The following is a 19,113-nucleotide window of genomic DNA, read 5'->3' on the forward strand; positions in this document are numbered from 1 at the left end:
ATACTTGAGTCCTCTGAGTTCTTTAGAATGCCAATAGATGACCAACACTACACAGCCTTTACACAAAAAATGCCTAAATGCCTAAACCTTCTTCCGTGGTGCCCCAACTTCCTAGTTAATTACATTTACATGATTAGTTTAATCAGGTAATATTAATTACAGATAATTGATTTGATAAAATAGAATGTCATATATCACTTAATCCATAGCAAAGACATGACACTGTTAGTGAGCTTTTCTCCTTTGTCAAGATAATCCATCCACCTGACAGGTGTGGCATATCAAGGAGCTGATTAAACAGCATGATCATTACACATGTGCACCTTATGCTGGGGACAATAAAAGGCCACTCTAAAATGTGCAGTTTTGTCACACAAAACAATTTGGAATTTGGCAGTACGTCCAACTGGCCTCCCAAACGCAGACCACGTGTAACCATGCACGTGCAACCATGCCAGCCCAGGACCTCCACATCTGGCATCTTCACCTGTGGGATCGTCTGAGACCAGCGCAACCAAAGAATTTCTGCACAAACTGTCAGAAACCATCTTAGGGAAGCTCATCTGCGTGCTCGTCATTCTCACCAGGGTCTTGCCCTGACTGTAGTTGGGCGTCGTAACCAACATCAGTGGGCAAATGCTCACCTTCAATGGCCATTGGCACGCTGGAGAAGTGTGGTCTTCACAGATGAATCCCAGTTTCAACTGTACCAGGCAGATCGCAGTCAGCGTGTATGGTGTCGTGTGGGCAAGCAGTTTGCTGATGTCAACATTGTGAACAGAGTGCCCCATGGTGAAGGTGGGGTTATGGTATGGGCAGGCATAAGCTACGGACAATGAACGTAATTACATTTTATTGATGGCAATTTGAATGCACAGAGATACCAAGGTGAGATCCTGAGGCCCATTGTTGTGCCATTCATCCACCGCCATCACCTTATGTTTCAGCATAATAATGCACGGCCCAATACCGCAAGGATCTGTACACAATTCCTGGAACTGAAAATGTCCCAGTTCTTCCATGGCCTGCATACTCACCAGACATGTCACCAATTGAGCATGTTTGGGATGCTCTGGATTGTATAACAGCATGTTCCAGTTCCCACCAAAACCAGCAACTTCGCACAGCCATTGAAGAGGAGTGGGACAGCATTCCGCAGGCCACAATCAACAGCCTGATCAACTGTATGCGAAGGAGATGTGTCGCACGGCAGGAATGGTGGTCACACCAGATACCGACTGGTTTTATGACCCACGGCCCTACCTTTCTTTTTAAGGTATCTGTGACCAAAAGATCCATATCTGTATTCATATGAAATCCATATGTAGTCATATGAAATCCATAGGTTAGGGCCGAATTTATTTATTTTAATTGACTGATTTCTTCATATGAACTGTAACTCAGTAAAATCTTTGAAATTGTTACATGTTGTGTTTATATATATTTTTCAGTATAAATAATATATATTTTTTAATTCTTTTTTAATTCTTAATTCTTTTAATTAGCACCTCTACGTCCCACAGCTATGGATTTGTCTGCATATGAGCAGCCTGCTCTGGGAGGGGTTGGAGGACAGAGAAAGAGAGAGGAGCAGAAGAGGAAGATGAAAACATGCTCTCTACTTCTCCTCTCTCTTCTCTCGTTGTCCTCCTCTCATTGTCCTCCTCTCTTTCTCTAGTAATGGAATGCATTAGGCTGAGACATTGGGAGAAAGAGAGGGACAGTAGAAGGCAAGGTGGACTGGGAGAAATAGATGATTTGAATAAGAGATGATAGGAGGAGGACAGAGGTAGGCAAAGAGAGAGAAAGAGAGAAAGAGAGAGAAAGAGAAAGAGAAAGAGAAAGAGAGGGAGAGGAGGGAGAAATAATGTGAAAAAAGTATAGAGACTACAGGTATAGAGAGCTAATGTGAAGGAGAGGAAGAGAGAGAGGGAGAGGGTGAGAGAGTATGATAGCTGGCACAAGGCCCTATATCCATTAGACAGGACTAATTTCATTCTGCCAGACATGTTAATCTACTACACACTGATCAGGTACACAACCTTTACACCTCACTCCCACCCTGTGACTGTGTGTGTGTGTGTGTGTGTGTGTGTGTGTGTGTGTGTGTGTGTGTGTGTGTGTGTGTGTGTGTGTGTGTGTGTGTGTGTGTGTGTGTGTGTGTGTGTGTGTGTGTGTGTGTGTGTGTGTGTGTGTGTTTGTATATGCGTGCCTGCGTGAGTGTGTGTGTTTGTAACATAAGCATTTTATATCCTGTCATTCCTCAGCCAAACAGTTACAGTAGTAATCACCAATGAATTTAGAAGTAACAAGGACAGTAAGCACACCAGAAGACATTTGATTGCTTGTTATGTCTTTGTACTGAATCGTAGTGTTTGTGAGTTTTTATATTCCCAGGCCTACCTTTCAGCACAGTTGTCCTGGCAACGGAAGACCGTCATTTTCTTGTAATCAAAAAAGGACACTCCCCTAAGTGCTCTTTTCGCTGTGTCGTCGATATAGCAGCCGATGTACTTCGCTGTAAGAGAGAAGAAGATAACATTTCTGATAATAAATCAAATATGCACAATTCAAGCAGACCAATGAATATTATAGGAGACAAGGGAGAGAGGCAATAATACTGTTTTGGATAGTACATGTTTTGTTTAGCATGTAATTCCATAGTTGATGTGAGTAAAACATGCACATTTAGTACATTTCCAAAGGTAATTGCTTATTATTACAGCCATGGTCAATTCTGTAGAGACATTCTGTAAAATCAGTAAAACAACTTTAAAGTAAAATCCCAAATCATCAATCTGATCCATACAGTGTAGACATATTGAAGGGCAATGTTGCTGCTCAAGGAACCAACACCATACTAGCATGTTGATTTATTTATAAAGACACACAACTCCTTCTAGTGGCCTGCTACGGCAATGGCACTCAGTACACTTCCTCCCTGACTTATTTGAAGTGAGTAAGGAGGGAGGGAGGGAAGGCTGGTTATGTTCTTCTGCAGTGGGACTGGTTGATCCTTCCACACTACCTTCCTGCTCTGTCTGTGAAGTAGCATGTTGGATAGACCAATCCAAAACCCACACCATCTGTCCCCTGGGGGGGGGTGAACAATGCACATCCTAACCCACCACATTACTGTAATTGTAATGGTCTAAAAGGCAGTAGAGCGGCAGCATGTGGTGCTCTGTAGGACCTTGCAGTAATCTTCCTCCCAGACATAGCAGCAGAGTGGACTGATCACTAATCTGCTTTATGACAAAGGGAAGCAGTGATTTAGCTCAACTGAACTGCACTTCAATGGGCCTGTCCTTCCACCTTCCGTTTTTGTGCTGAGTTTATTAAATGAAATAATCAGATCAGCAGCCATACAAGGAAGCAGAGATACTATATCTATCTGCAAGTTGTGATGTAAGCACAGTCATGTGGCAAGACACAAATGTGAATTCTATACTGTACGAACAAATACTGTGTGTACACAGATGTATGGCAGGAGTGTAGGGTGTGTAGGGACACCACTCAGCCACCTGTATAGAGTTTTATTCAGGGCTGTGATGATAGTTACAATAGGCATCTCTCTAATTCAGAAGATCTGATGCTGACAGGTGATGGATAGTGGTTCCATTTCAAACAGCTTTGTTTTTTCCTCTCGATTTCCCAAACAAATAACAGACATGTCAGAAACAATCTGCCTCTCTGAGTTTGTCGTCATAGTATGAGCTTATTGTCTCCCCTCTCGTATCATGTTATTATCTTATCATATAATCTTATTAAATACTATACAGTAATGTTCTCGCCTCATGAGGGATGTCAACAGATAAAATGAAACTGTACTGGATAACAATGATACCCTTGCTGGATTACTCCTTGAAACAGGGTAGATGAGGTGGTTGGATACAGGGGAAGACAGTATTTGGTTAATGTTTCTTTCAGACAGCGTGTGTGTGTGTGCGTGTGTTTGCATGTGCATACGTGTGCGTACCCTTGTGTGAATGGTGGGGAGCGGGTTGGGTGTGGCTGCTCTTGACGAGAACATGACAGGGGCCTGGAGTGTGATGAGGTGGCAGTGGGGGTGGTGGAGTACTGTGGCACATAGGAGCCGTGGATGAAGTGGAGCAGCGTCGCTTTGAAAGCACTAATTACTCTTTCAGCTAGCACTCTGCTGTGGTCCTGTGGGGGTTACCACTTCACAGAGAAAGAACAGAGGGAGAGGAAGACAGGAAGAGAGAGAGAGAGAGAGAGAGAGAGAGAGAGAGAGAGAGAGAGAGAGAGAGAGAGAGAGAGAGAGATAGAGAGAGAGAGCAAGGACCTCCTAGACAGAGAGGACATACTACATGGAGACAAACTGAGGTCCTCTCGTATGATCTGATAATCCGTAGCAATAATACATGTACTATATAAAGCCTGTTTGTGTTTCTCTCAATCAGAAAGATGGAAAACAATCATGTACCATATGAATACCACATGAATGTAACAAAAACAATCCCTATGCAAATCAATTCCACTCAGGAACTGCTTGTGCTTGTAATACCTATTTCTCTAATTCAAAGGCTTACTATATGTAGGTATCCTTGTACTACGAAGGTAATAACCATAGAGATTCTATCTCTATTATTATACTGCTGTCATCTGGTACAAATCCTACTATATACTTTAAAGTCCAGTATGGAGAGTGTAAAGATCATTGAAAAGGATAACATGATTAGGGCGGTGCACTATGCTGTGCACTTCTGGCACTCCCAGTCTGCTACCAGCTGCTCACAGCAGCCAGCTTTGTGGAGTCCCATTCTAAATGAATCTACATCACTTCACAGGAGCTCAATCTAGCTCTTTTTGGGAAAGGTTAATTGCCATGGACATGCTACATATGGCCCATGAAAATGAGCAGTGCAGGATTTTACCCAAGATTGGAGATCTATGCTTATGACTGTGAGACTTTCAGAGACAGAGACAAAACTTAAATTAGCGAATTATTTCAAGATATTTTGTGGTTTGGTTCCAAGTCATTTGTCTGTGGCATCTCGGTACCTAGGTAATATTTACAATGTCACACCAGATGTTGCTAAGGATAGCTCCATTATGTAGGTGAATATACATAATAAAATATAGGGAAAACCTGCTATCACTGTAAAGCAGTACGTTCTGAATGTCCCCCTCAATGAGTGTGACTGACTGTGGGCAAGGAGGACCAGGGTGGGTGGCATCACTGAGCTAACTGAGCCCCTGGTTCTAGATCTCCCTGGGAGAGAGGTCTTCATCTCCCTGAAGCTACAAGCTCTCACAGTCTTAATCGACACATTTTTAAGTTGTTCCAAACATCACATTTTTAAGTGTTTAAGGTTAAGTTTAGGAATTAACTCCACATTTGTAAGGTTAGGGTTAAGTTTAGACATTAACTCTGAATGGTTAATGTAAGGGTTAAGGTTTGGGATAGGTTTAAAATAAAAAATATCAAAAACAACTTTCTTTCGCTGGATTCAAACATGCATCCTTTGGAATCAGAGGTAGAAGCTTAAGCCCATCCACCATCCCCATCCACAATGTCCTTGCAAAACCAAAATCTACTTGAAGGTAACAGTGCTCACTGTTGCCCCTAATAGACAGTTTCCACATCATCTCCCAATGTCCTCAGACATGGATGAATGTCAAATACTGGCTTGTATTACTGGTGACCTGCCTGTCCTGGAGGGGCATCACCTGAAGGGCTAATTAAATATCCAGTCACTTAAATGCTGCAGCAAATTTAAGTGACTGCCGTTTTGCCAAGGCCTCCAGTACAATAATACCAACATTAACCTTGAGCAACACTCTGAGGGTGAATGTGTATTTGCCTATCCACAAATGCCTGTGTGTCTGTACATGTGGAATACTGTGCATTTCATAATGAACAGTGAATACTCAAGGGGCCATTTAACTTTGATAGTCACTTAAACGGATAGTATATTTCTTCAGGCTGTTGCAGTGAAATAATAAATTACTGTACTGTCTATAAACCTGTCATTTTTTATATAACATAAACAACTGGACCTACAGATGTAGGATTGTAATTTGAGCCAGCAACAGGACATGTGAATGATGTGGATTAAAATTAATGGACATTTTTGTAGGGGTTGAAACATTATTTGTAAGGGAAATTCAAGTCTGAAATTTCAAAGTGGAAATTACAAACTTCAGAAGCCTTTTAAACCTCAAATACACTACAAGTTTTACATTTACTGCATTGCAGGAAAGGTCTCCTGCAACAGGGTGATCAAATTAGGATCATAAATCTGTAAGTCAGAGGTGACTTTATGAGACAATGATTCTTATCTATAAAACCAAGCTGAGGGTGTCTAGTTAAATACACTACAGAACTAAAAGTATGTGGACACCTGCTCGTCGAACATCTAATTCCAAAATTATGGGCATTAATATGGACTTGGTCCCCCCCCTTTCTGCTGTAACAGCCTCCACTCTTCTGGGAAGACTTTCCACTAGATGTTGGAACATTGCTGCGAGGACTTGCTTCCATTCAGCCACAAGAGTATTAGTGATGTTGGGCGATTAGGCTTGGCTCGCAATCAGCATTCCAATTCAACCCAAAGGTCTCGATGGGGTTGAGGTCAGGGTTCTGTGCAGGCCAGTCAAGTTCTTCCACACCGATCTCGACAAACCATTTCTGTGTGGACCTCGCTTTGTGCACCAGGGCGTTGTCATGTTGCCACAAAGTTGGAAGCACAGAATTGTCTAGAATGTCATTACAGTGGGGGAAAAAAGTATTTGATCCCCTGCTGATTTTGTATGTTTGCCCACTGACAAAGAAAGGATCAGTCTATAATTTAGGTTTATTTGAACAGTGAGAGACAGAATAACAACAAAAATATCCAGAAAAACGCATGTCAGAAATGTTATCAATTGATTTGCATTTTAATGAGGGAAATAAGTATTTGACCCCCTCTCAATCAGAAAGATTTCTGGCTCCCAGGTGTCTTTTATACAGGTAACGAGCTGAGATTAGGAGCACACTCTTAAAAGGAGTGCTCTTAACCGCAGCTTGTTACCTGTAAAAAAGACACCTGTCCACAGAAGCAATCAATCAATCAATCAGATTCCAAAATCTCCACCATGGCCAAGACCAAAGAGCTCTCCAAGGATGTCAGGGATAAGATTGTAGACCTACACAAGGCTGGAATGGGCTACAAGACCATCGCCAAGCAGCTTGGTGAGAAGGTGGCAACATTTGGTGCGATTATTCGCAAATGGAAGAAACACAAAAGAACTGTCAATATCCCTCGGCCTGGGGCTCCATGCAAGATCTCACCTTGTGGAGTTGCAATGATCATGAGAACGGTGAGGAATCAGCCCAGAACTACACGGGAGGATCTTGTCAATGATCTCAAGGCAGCTGGGACCATAGTCACCAAGAAAACAATTGGTAACACAATATGCCGTGAAGGACTGAAATCCTGCAGCGCCCGCAAGGTCCCCCTGCTCAAGAAAGCACATATACATGCCCGTCTGAAGTTTGCCAATGACCATCTGAATGATTCAGAGGACAACTGGTGAAAGTGTTGTGGTCAGATGAGACCAAAATGGATCTCTTTGACAACAACTCAACTCGCCGTGTTTGGAGGAGGAGGAATGCTGCCTATGACCCCAAGAACACCATCTCCACCGTCAAACATGGAGGTGGAAACATTATGCTTTGGGGGTGTTCTTCTTCTAAGGGGACAGGACAACTTCAACGCATCAAAGGGACAATGGACGGGGCCATGTACTGTCAAATCTTGGGTGAGAACCTCCTTCCCTCAGCCAGGGCATTGAAAATGGGTCGTGGATGGGTATTCCAGCATGACAATGACCCAAAACACACGGCCAAGGCAACAAAGGAGTTGCTCAAGAAGAAGCACATTAAGGTCCTGGAGTGGCCTAGCCAGTCTCCAGACCTTAATCCCATAGAAAATCTGTGGAGGGTGCTGAAGGTCTGAGTTGCCAAACGTCAGCCAATGACTTGGAGAAGATCTGCAAAGAGGAGTGGGACAAAATCCCTCCCAACTACAAGAAACGTCTGACCTCTGTGATTGCCAACAGGGGTTTTGCCACCAAGTACTAAGTCATGTTTTGCAGAGGGGTCAAATACTTATTTCCCTCATTAAAATGCAAATCATTTTATAACATTTTTGACATGCGTTTTTCTAGATTCTTTTGTTGTTATTCTGTCTCTCACTGTTCAAATAAACCTACTATTAAAATTATAGACTGATCATTTCTTTGTAAGTGGGCAAACGTACAAAATCAGCAGGGGATCAAATACTTTTTCCCCCACTGTATATGCTGCAGTGTTAAGATTTCCCTTCACTGGCACTAAGGGGCCTAGCCCGAACCATGAAAAACAGCCCCAGACCATAATTCTTCCTCCACCAAACTTTACAGTTGGCACTATGCATTCGGGCAGCTAATGTTTTCCTGGCATCCGCCAAACTCAGATTAGTCCACCGGACTGCCAAATGGTGAAGCATGATTCATCACTCTAGAGAATCACTCCAGAGAACAGTTTCCACTGTTCCAGAGTCCAATGGCGGCGAGCTTTACACTACTCCAGCCGATGCTTGGCATTGCGCATGGTGATCTTGGGCTTGTATGTGGCTGTTCGGACATGGAAACCCATTTCATGAAGCTCCAGACGAACAGTTATTGTGCTGACGTTGCTTCCAGAGGCCGTTTGGAACTCGGTAATGAGTGCTGCAACCCAGGACAGACGATTTTAATGTGCTATGCGCTTCAACACTTGGCGGTCCCGTTCTGTTTTCACTTCACAATAACAGCACTTACAGTAGACCGGGGCAGCTGTAGTAGGGCAGAAACTTTAAGAAATGACTTGTTGGAAAGGTGGCATCCTATGATGGTGCCATATTGAAGGTAACTGAGCTCTTCAGTAAGGCCATTCTACTGCCAATGTTTGTCTATGGAGATTGCATGGCGGTGTACTCAAGTTTATACACCTGTCAACAATGGGTGTGTCTGAAATAGCCAAATCCACATACTTATGTGTATAGTGTATACCAACCATGTACTGTAGGTACTGTACAACTAGCAATGTCTCGACAAAAACTTTTGACTCACCCCGTCCGTCGTCCAGATCTTTGGCGTTGCGTCCCTTGAGGGCGCGGTTCCAGCTGCTGGTGTAGTCTACTCCCCTACCCTCCCAGTCTTTCCCACCAGCCCCTTTCATCCAGGGAGGGCCGTACCTCCGCGGGGTGGGTCTGCGTGTATCTTTCACCACCCTCCCCATCATTCCTACCCCCCGGCCTTCTGAGGAGGCCACCCTGTTCCCTATCCCAGATGCCACCAGGGGGTCCCGGCCCCCATTTTCCCCCGTGGAGCTGTCCCCTACGAAGCCAGAGTGCAGGAACACCAGGCTCCCAGCTGTCAGGTAGAGGAGGATGAAGGAGAAGAAGCGCACAGGTTTCCTGCGAAAGTAGCGTTGGATTTTCAGCAGAGGCCTGGCCATGCTGGCTCCCCCTGCTCAGTCACAACGTCCCAGGGACACACAACCATAAAGCAGCAGAGCAGGACAACACCTCCCTAAAGCTACTAAGAGGTTCAATCAAACAGGACACAGAGTCCAAATCCAATTCTGGTTGGGGAAAAAGAATTGCCTACCAGGTAAAAACACACACAACAAAGGTATCTTGTGCTAAGGAGTGTGTGTGTATGGGATCTCTGCATGAGGTCTGTCCCCATGAAGGGGTGTGTGTGTAGTGCTGGAGAGTGTGTCTCCAGTGTGTGCCTCTCTACATTCCCTCTGAGAAAGCATCAGGAGGGCAGACAGCTGATGGTGGAGCCATGGCAGGAAAGGTGATTTGCTGAGACTGAAAGACGATCACTGCAGCAGCACTGCTTTCTTTCCTGCTATCGACCTCCGGCTGACGCCTCCACAGCTCCACAGAGGCCCTTTCCACCGCCACGCAGATGGAAGACGCTTTTATTCACTCCAGCCATTTACCGTGACGGTCTGATGTGTCTCGCCATCTGAAAGTAAAATAAGCCGCATTACATCAAATCAAAATCGAAATGTATTTGTAACATGCTTCATAAACAACATTTGTAGTCTAACAGTGAAATGCTTCCTTATGGGCCCTGCCCAACAATGCAGAGAAAAAAATTTAAATAGAAGAAAAAAAAAGAAAAATAATAACACAAAGAATAAATTGAAAAAACTATAACACACGTTAACTTGGCTATGTACACGGGGTACCAATATCGAGTCAAGGGGTACAAGGTAGTTGAGGTAGATGCTGTATGTACATTTAGGTAGGGATAAAGTGACTAGGCAACGGAATAGATAATAAATAGTAACAGCAGAGTATTTGATAAGTCAAAAGAGATTAGTGCAAAAAGGATCAATGCAGATAATCCAGGTAGCCATTGGTTAACTATTTAACTAACTATTTTACCAGAATTATAGCTTGGGGGTAGTGCCCACCACACACACCGTCTCCCCACCTCCTCAGCAACACTCAACCATCATGCACCAGGTTGCACAGAAATAAACGAACACAAATAAATAAACAACCTAACCCAATAAAAGCCGAAGCAGTGGCAAGCAGCACATTAGGGTCAGAGATGGCCAAAAGACACATCAAAATGTATCTCATAAATAAATACAAGACACTATTATTAAGACAAATGCATCAAACTAAAATACTTTTGCAAAGTATAGTATTTACATAAATACACTTGCAAGTGTGTCTTCCCTACAACAGCATTCTCAGTAACTCTAACAAAAAGTGTTTTACTTGCTAAGGCTGTGAAATGTGGTTGTTTATCTACCTCATTTGAATGCACTGACTGTAAATCGCTCTGGATAAGAGTGTCTACTAAATTACCAAAATAATAAACAATTAGAAAGCACACTGGGTATTATTATTGACCTTGTTTCAGGGCGGAGCTCATTAACTCAATACCCAGCATGCTTTAATGTTCATTTTTACATTTTCATTTACATATTGGTAATTAAGAAGACACTCTTATCACACCATAATGCCATCAGACTTCTGATACCAGTGCAAGGTGAAACTGTGAACCGCTTAAATAAAGGTATAAAAAAGTATTTTGTATTTTGAAAATACTAATTACAGGTCTCAAAAGAATCTTGTTACAAAATACATTGGATTGTAGTTAAGGCCGGTGAAATACAAATTACAAAATGCTCAAAAGTAATTGAAATACATATTTCTAATACAACTCTGATTAGAGTGGATGAAAAGCTTTGGGCTGTGGTGGTTGTTGCCTTCAGTTCATACTAAACCCAACTGTAGGTGGTCCTCTCTGTTCCAACCAGCTCTGAGCTCTACAGGCTTCATTATATCTTCTAAATGAGATTGGAATGGAAACACTGGATGAGGAGGGGAAACATAGGAGTTCCACCCCGCAGCAGTCAAGTTAACCTTTTACTGCAGTTGGCTAAATCAGGGTCACACAGAGTGTTTCTTGGTAGTCTTAAACAAATCTACCTTGAAACAAATGTATACACCTCACACACATGGTTATGAGCTTAAAAAAGAAGACACCTATATACCATGTCAGATATAGAGTTGAAATGTATTCAGTTTAGCGTTTGCATCCCAATATACACTTTATATACATCATAGAAGACATAGAAACACCGGATTTTTGGCAGGTTTTTTAAAATAATGTTTATTTATAATGAAATGAAAAATATGAATAACATTCCACCAATGAGGCCACTATGTCATTTGACTGCAGAAAAGGGCTACCATCCTCTCTATCACAGATGGTATGAGTTGCTGAATTGAAAAATAAATACAAAATCAGTGGTCCCAGATCAGGATCTGGTAACATTCTTTATATTAAGAGCACTACAGATGTAGGATCTTAATTTGAGCCAGTTTGCTACAGCAGGAAAATAATCCTGCAGCAACGGGAAATGTGAAATATCATGCGGATTATAATTAATGGACATTTGTCTGGATGTCTCAAGTGAGGTGTAAGACGGACATTCTTAATTCGTTAAAAAATACGTTAAAAAAATATATATGTGCCTAATAGCAAACTCGCTGGTGATCTGTAAACATTTTAAATTACGAACCTAGTTTATTTCTTACGGAGAAAAAATGGATTCTTCCTGGCTAGGGTTGATTGGCTGAGATAATGGAGGGACTGGTCATGCTGAGAGATGATTCCTGATTGGTCTGCCATGCCACAGGCTACTGTCTATAACATAATGGGGGTTTCCTGATCAATAGTCTACCGCAGATTTTTTTGAAAAGATAATAGCAATGGACAACTGCAAACGTGTTGCTACAGCTCTCAACAACATCACTGCCCTGAATTGAACTGGCACTATTGACAAAGCTCAGAAGGAGAATGTTGTGATGGACTACTTTCTGGAGGACGACAGGCTGACTCGCTCTTTACTCTCAAAGTGAATCAGACGACGAGAAATCCTTGACTTGGGTAAAAACAACATTGTCATTTCTGATGATTTCTGATGACAGTGATGAGGAAGAAACAGAGATCAACAGTGTTGCTGTCGCGGAATAAGTGGACCAAGTTTTGAACTCAGTGGAATGCCCAGTAGAAGCAGAGCATGAGGAGATGAACAAAACTCTGAAGTTCGATTGCAAATAAGGAGGGAGTCGAAAAAAGAACTGAGAAGGCTCTTGTATAAAACAACTCTCACTGTGTTAAATCTTTAAGAAAAGGGCAAACACAGTATCCATGATAGGGACAAACAAAGATGATCTTGGAATATTGAACACTGTCAATGTGAACTGGAGCGACATGACACAACATAACAAGAATGCTGAGCATACGAAAAGCAAATGACTTAACCATTAGAAACCCAGACCCAGTTTTCCTTGCATAAAAACATCAGTAGTGATAGGACTGCTCAAGGACATCGCAAATAACATATTTCTGAAGAAAAAAAATACAAAAATGTTGGTTTACAAAAAATGTATGCAAATGTATGGTTTGCATCACTTAATTTATTTTTTACTTTTATTTAACTAGGCAAGTCAGTTAAAAACAAATTCTTATTTTCAATGACAGCCTAGGAACAGCGGGTTAACTGCCTTGTTCAGGGACAGAATGACAGATTTGTACCTTGTCAGCTCGGGGATTCAATCTTGCAACCTTTTGGTTACTAGTCCACTGCTCTAACCACTAGGCTACACTGCCGCCCCAAATGCCCTTTGTTACATATACCGTAATTTTCGGACTATAAGCCGCAACTTTTTTCCCAGGCTTTGAACCTCGCGGCTTAAACAATGACGCGGCTAATATATGGATTTTTCTCATTTTCAAAAATTTTTTTATCCAAAAAAACACATTCTGTGACATGCTCAGTTTTTTGCCGGCATGAAGCTTTCATTAGACCAATGAAATTGCCGAACGGGTTAAGGTCAAACAACTTTTTTGTTTACTGTTTAGATTAAATCAAGCGCTCTCAAACTTCCCATCATTCTGATTACGGCAGTCATTTTGTCACCCTCATCATGGCAAAGACACGGAGAAATGCATATGATGCAGCTTTCAAGTTGAAGGCGATTGATCTGGCTGTTGGAAAAGGAAATAGAGCTGCTGCACGGGAGCTTGGTCTTAATGAGTCGATGATAAGACGTTGGAAACAGCAGCGTGAGGAATTGACTCAGTGCAAAAAGACAACTAAAGCTTTCAGAGGGAAGAAAAGCAGATGGTCCGAACTAGAAAATGAGCTCGAAGACTGGGTCAACACACAGATAGAGCAGACGGCCGAGGTGTTTCAACTGTGCAGATCCAACTGAAAGCCAAAACAATCGCCACCGCAATGAAGTTTGAGGATTTTAGAGGTGGACCATTGTGGTGTCTCAGATTTATGAGACGTAAAGGCCTGTCCATCAGGGTACAGACGAGTCTGTGTCAGCAGCTCCCTCCCGACTACGAGGAAAAAGTTTCAAACTTCCGCAACTTCACTGATGCAAAGATAGCGGAGTATTCCATTGACCCGCACAACATCATAAATATGGATGAGGTTCCTCTGACGTTTGACCTGCCTCACACTATGTCAACAGGAAAGGCGAATCATCCGTCAAGCTGAAAACAACTGGGCATGAAAAAACGCACTTCACCTGTGTTCTGAGCTGCACGGCATCGGGAGAAAAGCTTCCACCGATGGTGATTTTTAAACGTACGACGATGCCAAAAGAAAAATTCCCGAGAGGAATTGTTGTGAAAGTCAACAAGAAAGGATGGATGACGGAAAGCCTAATGCATGAATGGCATACGGAGTGTTACGGCAAGCGACCGGGAGGATTCTTTCACAGGAACAAGGCATTGCTCGTTTTGGACAGCATGAGGGCCCACATAACAGATTCGGTGAAAGAAGCCATCAAGAGGACAAACTCAATTCCAGCTGTGCTTCCTGGGGGCACAACAAAGTATTTGCAGCCACTCGACATCAGTGTAAATCGTGCATTTAAGGTGGCGCTCCGTGTTCAGTGGGAGGCTTGGATGACAAGTGGGGAGAAATCCTTCACTAAAACGGGCCGCATGCGAAGAGCAACTTATGGTCAAGTCTGCCAGTGGGTCCTGACAGCGTGGAGCATTGTCAAAAAATCCACTATCATCAACGGGTTTCGAAAGGCTGGACTGCTGCCTGTTGAAGAGGGCTCAGCGGGGGATTTGCCTCCGGATGAAAGTGACGAGAGCGACAATGAAAACGATACAATATCGGATGAAGCAATTCTGAGGCTATTCAACTCCAACACCGAAGGAGAGGACTTCAGTGGTTTCAGTGCACAGGAGGAGGAAGATAGTGACCAATGACTTTCTTGGTAGGCTACTGTTTACTGCTAATTTTTAATTTTTTGTTACAAGCCGTGTTTCGTTAAAGCCTATTTATTTTTGTTACAAGCCGTGTTTCGTTAAAGCCTATTTATTTTTGTTACAAGCCGTGTTTCGTTAAAGCCTATTTATTTTTGTTACAAGCCGTGTTTCGTTAAAGCCTGTGTAAAGTTCATTTGTTTCAATGTACCGGTAGGCACCTGCGGCTTATAGACATGTGCGGCTTATTTATGTTCAAAATAATACTTTAAAAAAAATCCTGCGGCTTATATTCAGGTGCGCTTAATAGTCCGGAAATTACGGTAACACAACAAACTTTCAAGTGACTATACTGTGTATACTGATGTATATTTTTAGTTGAAAATATACTCAGGTATCTCTGGACATCACATGAACTATGCTGAATGAGCATACAAAGAAATACCTCTTGAGCAAGTGTGTAAAACCTTCTAGAACTTGTCTATAAGTTGGAATAACAAGTTATCACATTTCAAATAAGCATTACTTTCCCATCTTTCCCCCAACTGCAATGTATCATATACCATTTTGAAGCTCTGAGTATGTACTTTTATAAAACAAAAAAGCCAATATCAATTTGATGGAATAGGAAAAAACTCTGTCACTCTTGCAGAGTACCACTTTAGTGGGTGGTGAAAAAAGAGTGTCCCTATCTGTTCTCTGAGTCACACTATGGCCATTATAAAGCTTGTGTTTACACCCGATGCCTTGTGCGGTTAAGGTGTTGAGGTCAGAGCATTCGGGGGGGGGGGGGGGGTAACCTTGACTTAGAGACAGACCATCATAAAAGGTACTACAGTACATATAAAGGTACTCAAAGTACTTCCCCTGATGCGCTCTTCCTCCTTATTTTCACTTTCTAACCATGGCATGCAGACACAGACAATTATATCTTCCTAGCATTTTTCTACATACTGGGATTGACATGTAGGCCAGGGGCAAAAAACTCCTGGGCAGATTTTGGGGATGGTAAAGGGCACGCAACTGGTGGCAGATGGCAGAATGTTACAGTATACACATGCATACACACACATGCACACACACGCTTGCAATCACCCTATTAATTCTTTATAAGCACACAATGGAAAAAATGAAATTGAACTACAAACTCCACCTGAGAAGAGCATTTCTCATTTGCAGGCTCAAATGACCGTAATAAGAGTGGATGCAGAGGTCACTGCCTTCAAACAAGACATTGAAACACAGACAGGTTTTGTGTGTAGGGGGGCAGAGAGTGACAGGTGTCCTTACATTCTCTAATTGCCAATTGGGGTTCTATGACTTGCCGTAAGTTTACAATGTTTATATGAGCAATAAGAGGCCCTTGAAGTGAGAACCTCCTTGAGTATTGTGGTTGGATTGTGTTCATATCTGGCTGACCACTTCAGAAGGTGGTCAGGGAAAAATGTATCCTCAGTCTGGATGCAATCAGGCTACCAAAAGCACATTTTTGGGATGACGTCATCAGCACTCTGCCCACAAGTCTCCAGAAAACTTGTGTTTTGGAAGTGAGGCACCTTTTTTCATTAAACGTTAGAGGAAATATGTTCCTAGTGTGTGAGGAACGTGTTTACTGGCATCAGAAATGCTAGCCAGCTAGCTTATTTACAAAAAATAATTTTTGTTTGGCTAGAGTTATGCTAACCTGTCTGCAATCCCTTTAGCTTTGCTAGCTAACTTGCTGGCTAGCTACAGAGTTTCACTGGCTAGATAGCTACAGTAAATGGCTCCTGCCATCAAGTTGTTGTTGTGTTCTTATCAGATTTAGCCTGTTCCACCATTTGCAGAATGCATACTGGCATTTTAATACATTAAAAAAAGGGAATCCAGACACAACATGGACATGGAAGACACATTTAAATGTAGGTGTAGATGCATGACGTGTTCGAAATTCCATGATCTCCATGATCAGAACTCCATGATCAGAATACAAAAGCTACATGAACTGTCAAGTCTAGACACGGCGTGATTGACCATTAATTCACATTCATATTAAATGAGCCAGCAAATATTTAATCCGAGTGGATTCTGGCGGGAGAAATGTTACAGTTAATCGTTGCCGGGCAGTCGGGCAGCTCAGTGCGTGCTGTGGGCCATTGTTCTGCAGGACACTCCATAAATATACTTCATATCTGCCCTGGGACTTATTGAGCACTAGGCACAGGGCTCTCCTGCAGAGTGGATGCTGTCACCTCACTCATACCCTTTACAGAAAGCCTTTACTGTAAAAGAAAATCAGGCAATGTTTTTTAGAGCCCAATTCATAGAGTCCCATTTTAACCACATTCTTGCCAGGATAAGCCATTTATAACTCCCGTGCACATGCTGGCAAGTGTGGGAGTAGATGTGGATCGATGTGTGTGGACGTCTATTTGAATACATCTATTGAATATACACCATCATAAAGGAATACATTATTTTTTGTTTAGGCAGGTCCTAAGAAACATTTGAAGACGAATAAAATGTATTTTTTTTACGAATAGAATGATATATTTTTTGTTTAATTATGTTACTGGTCTGTGCAGCCAAATGTCTGCAGCATGTGCATGAAATCACAACCTGGTCTCAGAGCATTTCATATTATTCTGTATGTAAATACAAGACACTCCATTTAGTATGATACGTTACATTTTAAATGGTATTAATTCATTTGTGGATGTCCATCACCCATTTCGTATGATTATAAGTACAAATTTGTAAAACGTATGATATGTTACGAAAACTAGCTAGGTGGCTAATATTAGCTAGCTGACTAATGTTAGATATTATTGTCATGAAAGGGACAATCTCAAATTGTTTCCATAAATGTCTAACATTTTTATGTTCTAATGCCAAGAAAATAAATTGGGTAGAAATGTCATGGTAATGACATTCTGTTGAGAGAGCAAACAGGAGAACTATGTTGTGCATAACATCAATAAATGAAAACAAATCAGTCCCAGAAAATAATATTTTCCAATGGTCAAATAACGAAGACATAAAACATACGGTTTGTGGTTTGGCTCTTACATACTGTATGTATCCAATTTCTGTTATTTTGTATTTTATTTGCCAAATGAACCCTATTCCACTCCTGAATTATTGGGAAACAGGGTGATGAAGAGCTCTGAAACAGAGTTAACCACAGCTGGTTTAAATTTTATTTTAATCAATCCTCTCCTCTGGTTTGTGTTGGGCTTGGCTGTGACTGGCTTCCTCTCTGATGAGATTGCATTCTACAACAGTGATAACAGCATCACAACATGGCTGAACAGGGGCCAGTGTGGGGCTCGAGAGAGAGGAGTGTGTGGGACTGATGAGAGGCCAGTGTGGGCCAAAGAGAGGAGTGTGTGGGGCTGATAAGGGGCCAGTGTGGGGCCGGAGAGAGGAGTGTGTGGGACTGATGAGGGGCCAGTGTGGGGCCGGAGAGAGGAGTGTGTGGGGCTGATAAGGGGCCAGTGTGGGGCCGGAGAGAGGAGTGTGTGGGGCTGATAAGGGGCCAGTGTGGGGCCGGAGAGAGGAGTGTGTGGGGCTGATGAGGGGCCAATGTGGGGCCGGAGAGAGGAGTGTGTGGGACTAATGAGGGGCCAGTGTGGGGCCGGAGAGAGGAGTGTGTGGGGCTGATGAGGGGCCACTGTGGGGCCGGAGAGAGGAGTGTGTGGTTTTCCTCAAATCCTGGTTGAAGGATTCCAGATTTCCTGCATATTCCCTCCTGGTTCCGGGAAGCTTCCAACTGGGATTTCGGGAAAACAAGGGAATTTATTGAAAGTCTCAGGAATTTTGCAACCCTAATCCCAAGGCTTTAACTGAGGTCTGAGAATTGAAGCTAAGATCCGCGTAAGATGAAACAGCGCAACTGTTGGCCCTGAGACGCATTTGTAATTGTTTTTGTTTTGTTTATGAAAGAAGGAGAGGAGCATCCAACATCTTGGTCAAATAAATAGTAGTACATGCTCTGCAGTTCTATGCACATGTAATGATGTCTGAGGGAAAAAAACTGTGTTCGTTGTTTGAAGTAAAGTCTTTGTTGTTGTAATATCGCAAACCGATGTGGCAGTTTCACCGCTACGGATTCCAGCTTTAAGACCTATTCCAGACATAGCTCCTAAGTGACACAGCTCTTTATAAGATTAGCACAGATGGTGCCTGTGAGTGTTGCTGGAGCCTTGAAAACGCTTGTGCTCAAGAGATCCTGGCAATAAGTATTGAGGGGCAGTGGGGACAGAGCACGGGAGCAGCTCTGTTTGCTCTGTGTCTAGCAGTGTACAGTAGTAGCCAGCCAAACAGTGC

At 42.6% G+C, this 19,113-nt stretch overlaps 1 protein-coding gene across 3 annotated transcripts in view; it reads right to left on the reverse strand.

The window, feature by feature from the left end:
* LOC115164433 (WSC domain-containing protein 2) overlaps positions 1–19,113 on the reverse strand; it is an 83,763-nt gene that overhangs the window by 24,750 nt on the left and 39,900 nt on the right. For 2 of the 3 annotated variants that reach the window (XM_029716893.1, XM_029716895.1), the window contains exons 2-3: positions 9,100–10,008; positions 2,404–2,518 (exon numbers count right to left, since the gene is read on the reverse strand). In XM_029716893.1, the coding sequence (XP_029572753.1) occupies positions 2,404–2,518; positions 9,100–9,487 (503 nt within the window). In that variant the 5' untranslated portion in view covers positions 9,488–10,008. Of the gene's footprint in view, positions 1–2,403; positions 2,519–3,979; positions 6,370–9,099; positions 10,009–19,113 lie in introns of those variants that run through there. The other variant, XM_029716896.1, reaches the window with a different exon arrangement.

This window comes from Salmo trutta, chromosome 27 (assembly GCF_901001165.1).
Source record: "Salmo trutta chromosome 27, fSalTru1.1, whole genome shotgun sequence".
Taxonomy (NCBI): Eukaryota; Metazoa; Chordata; class Actinopteri; order Salmoniformes; family Salmonidae; genus Salmo; species Salmo trutta.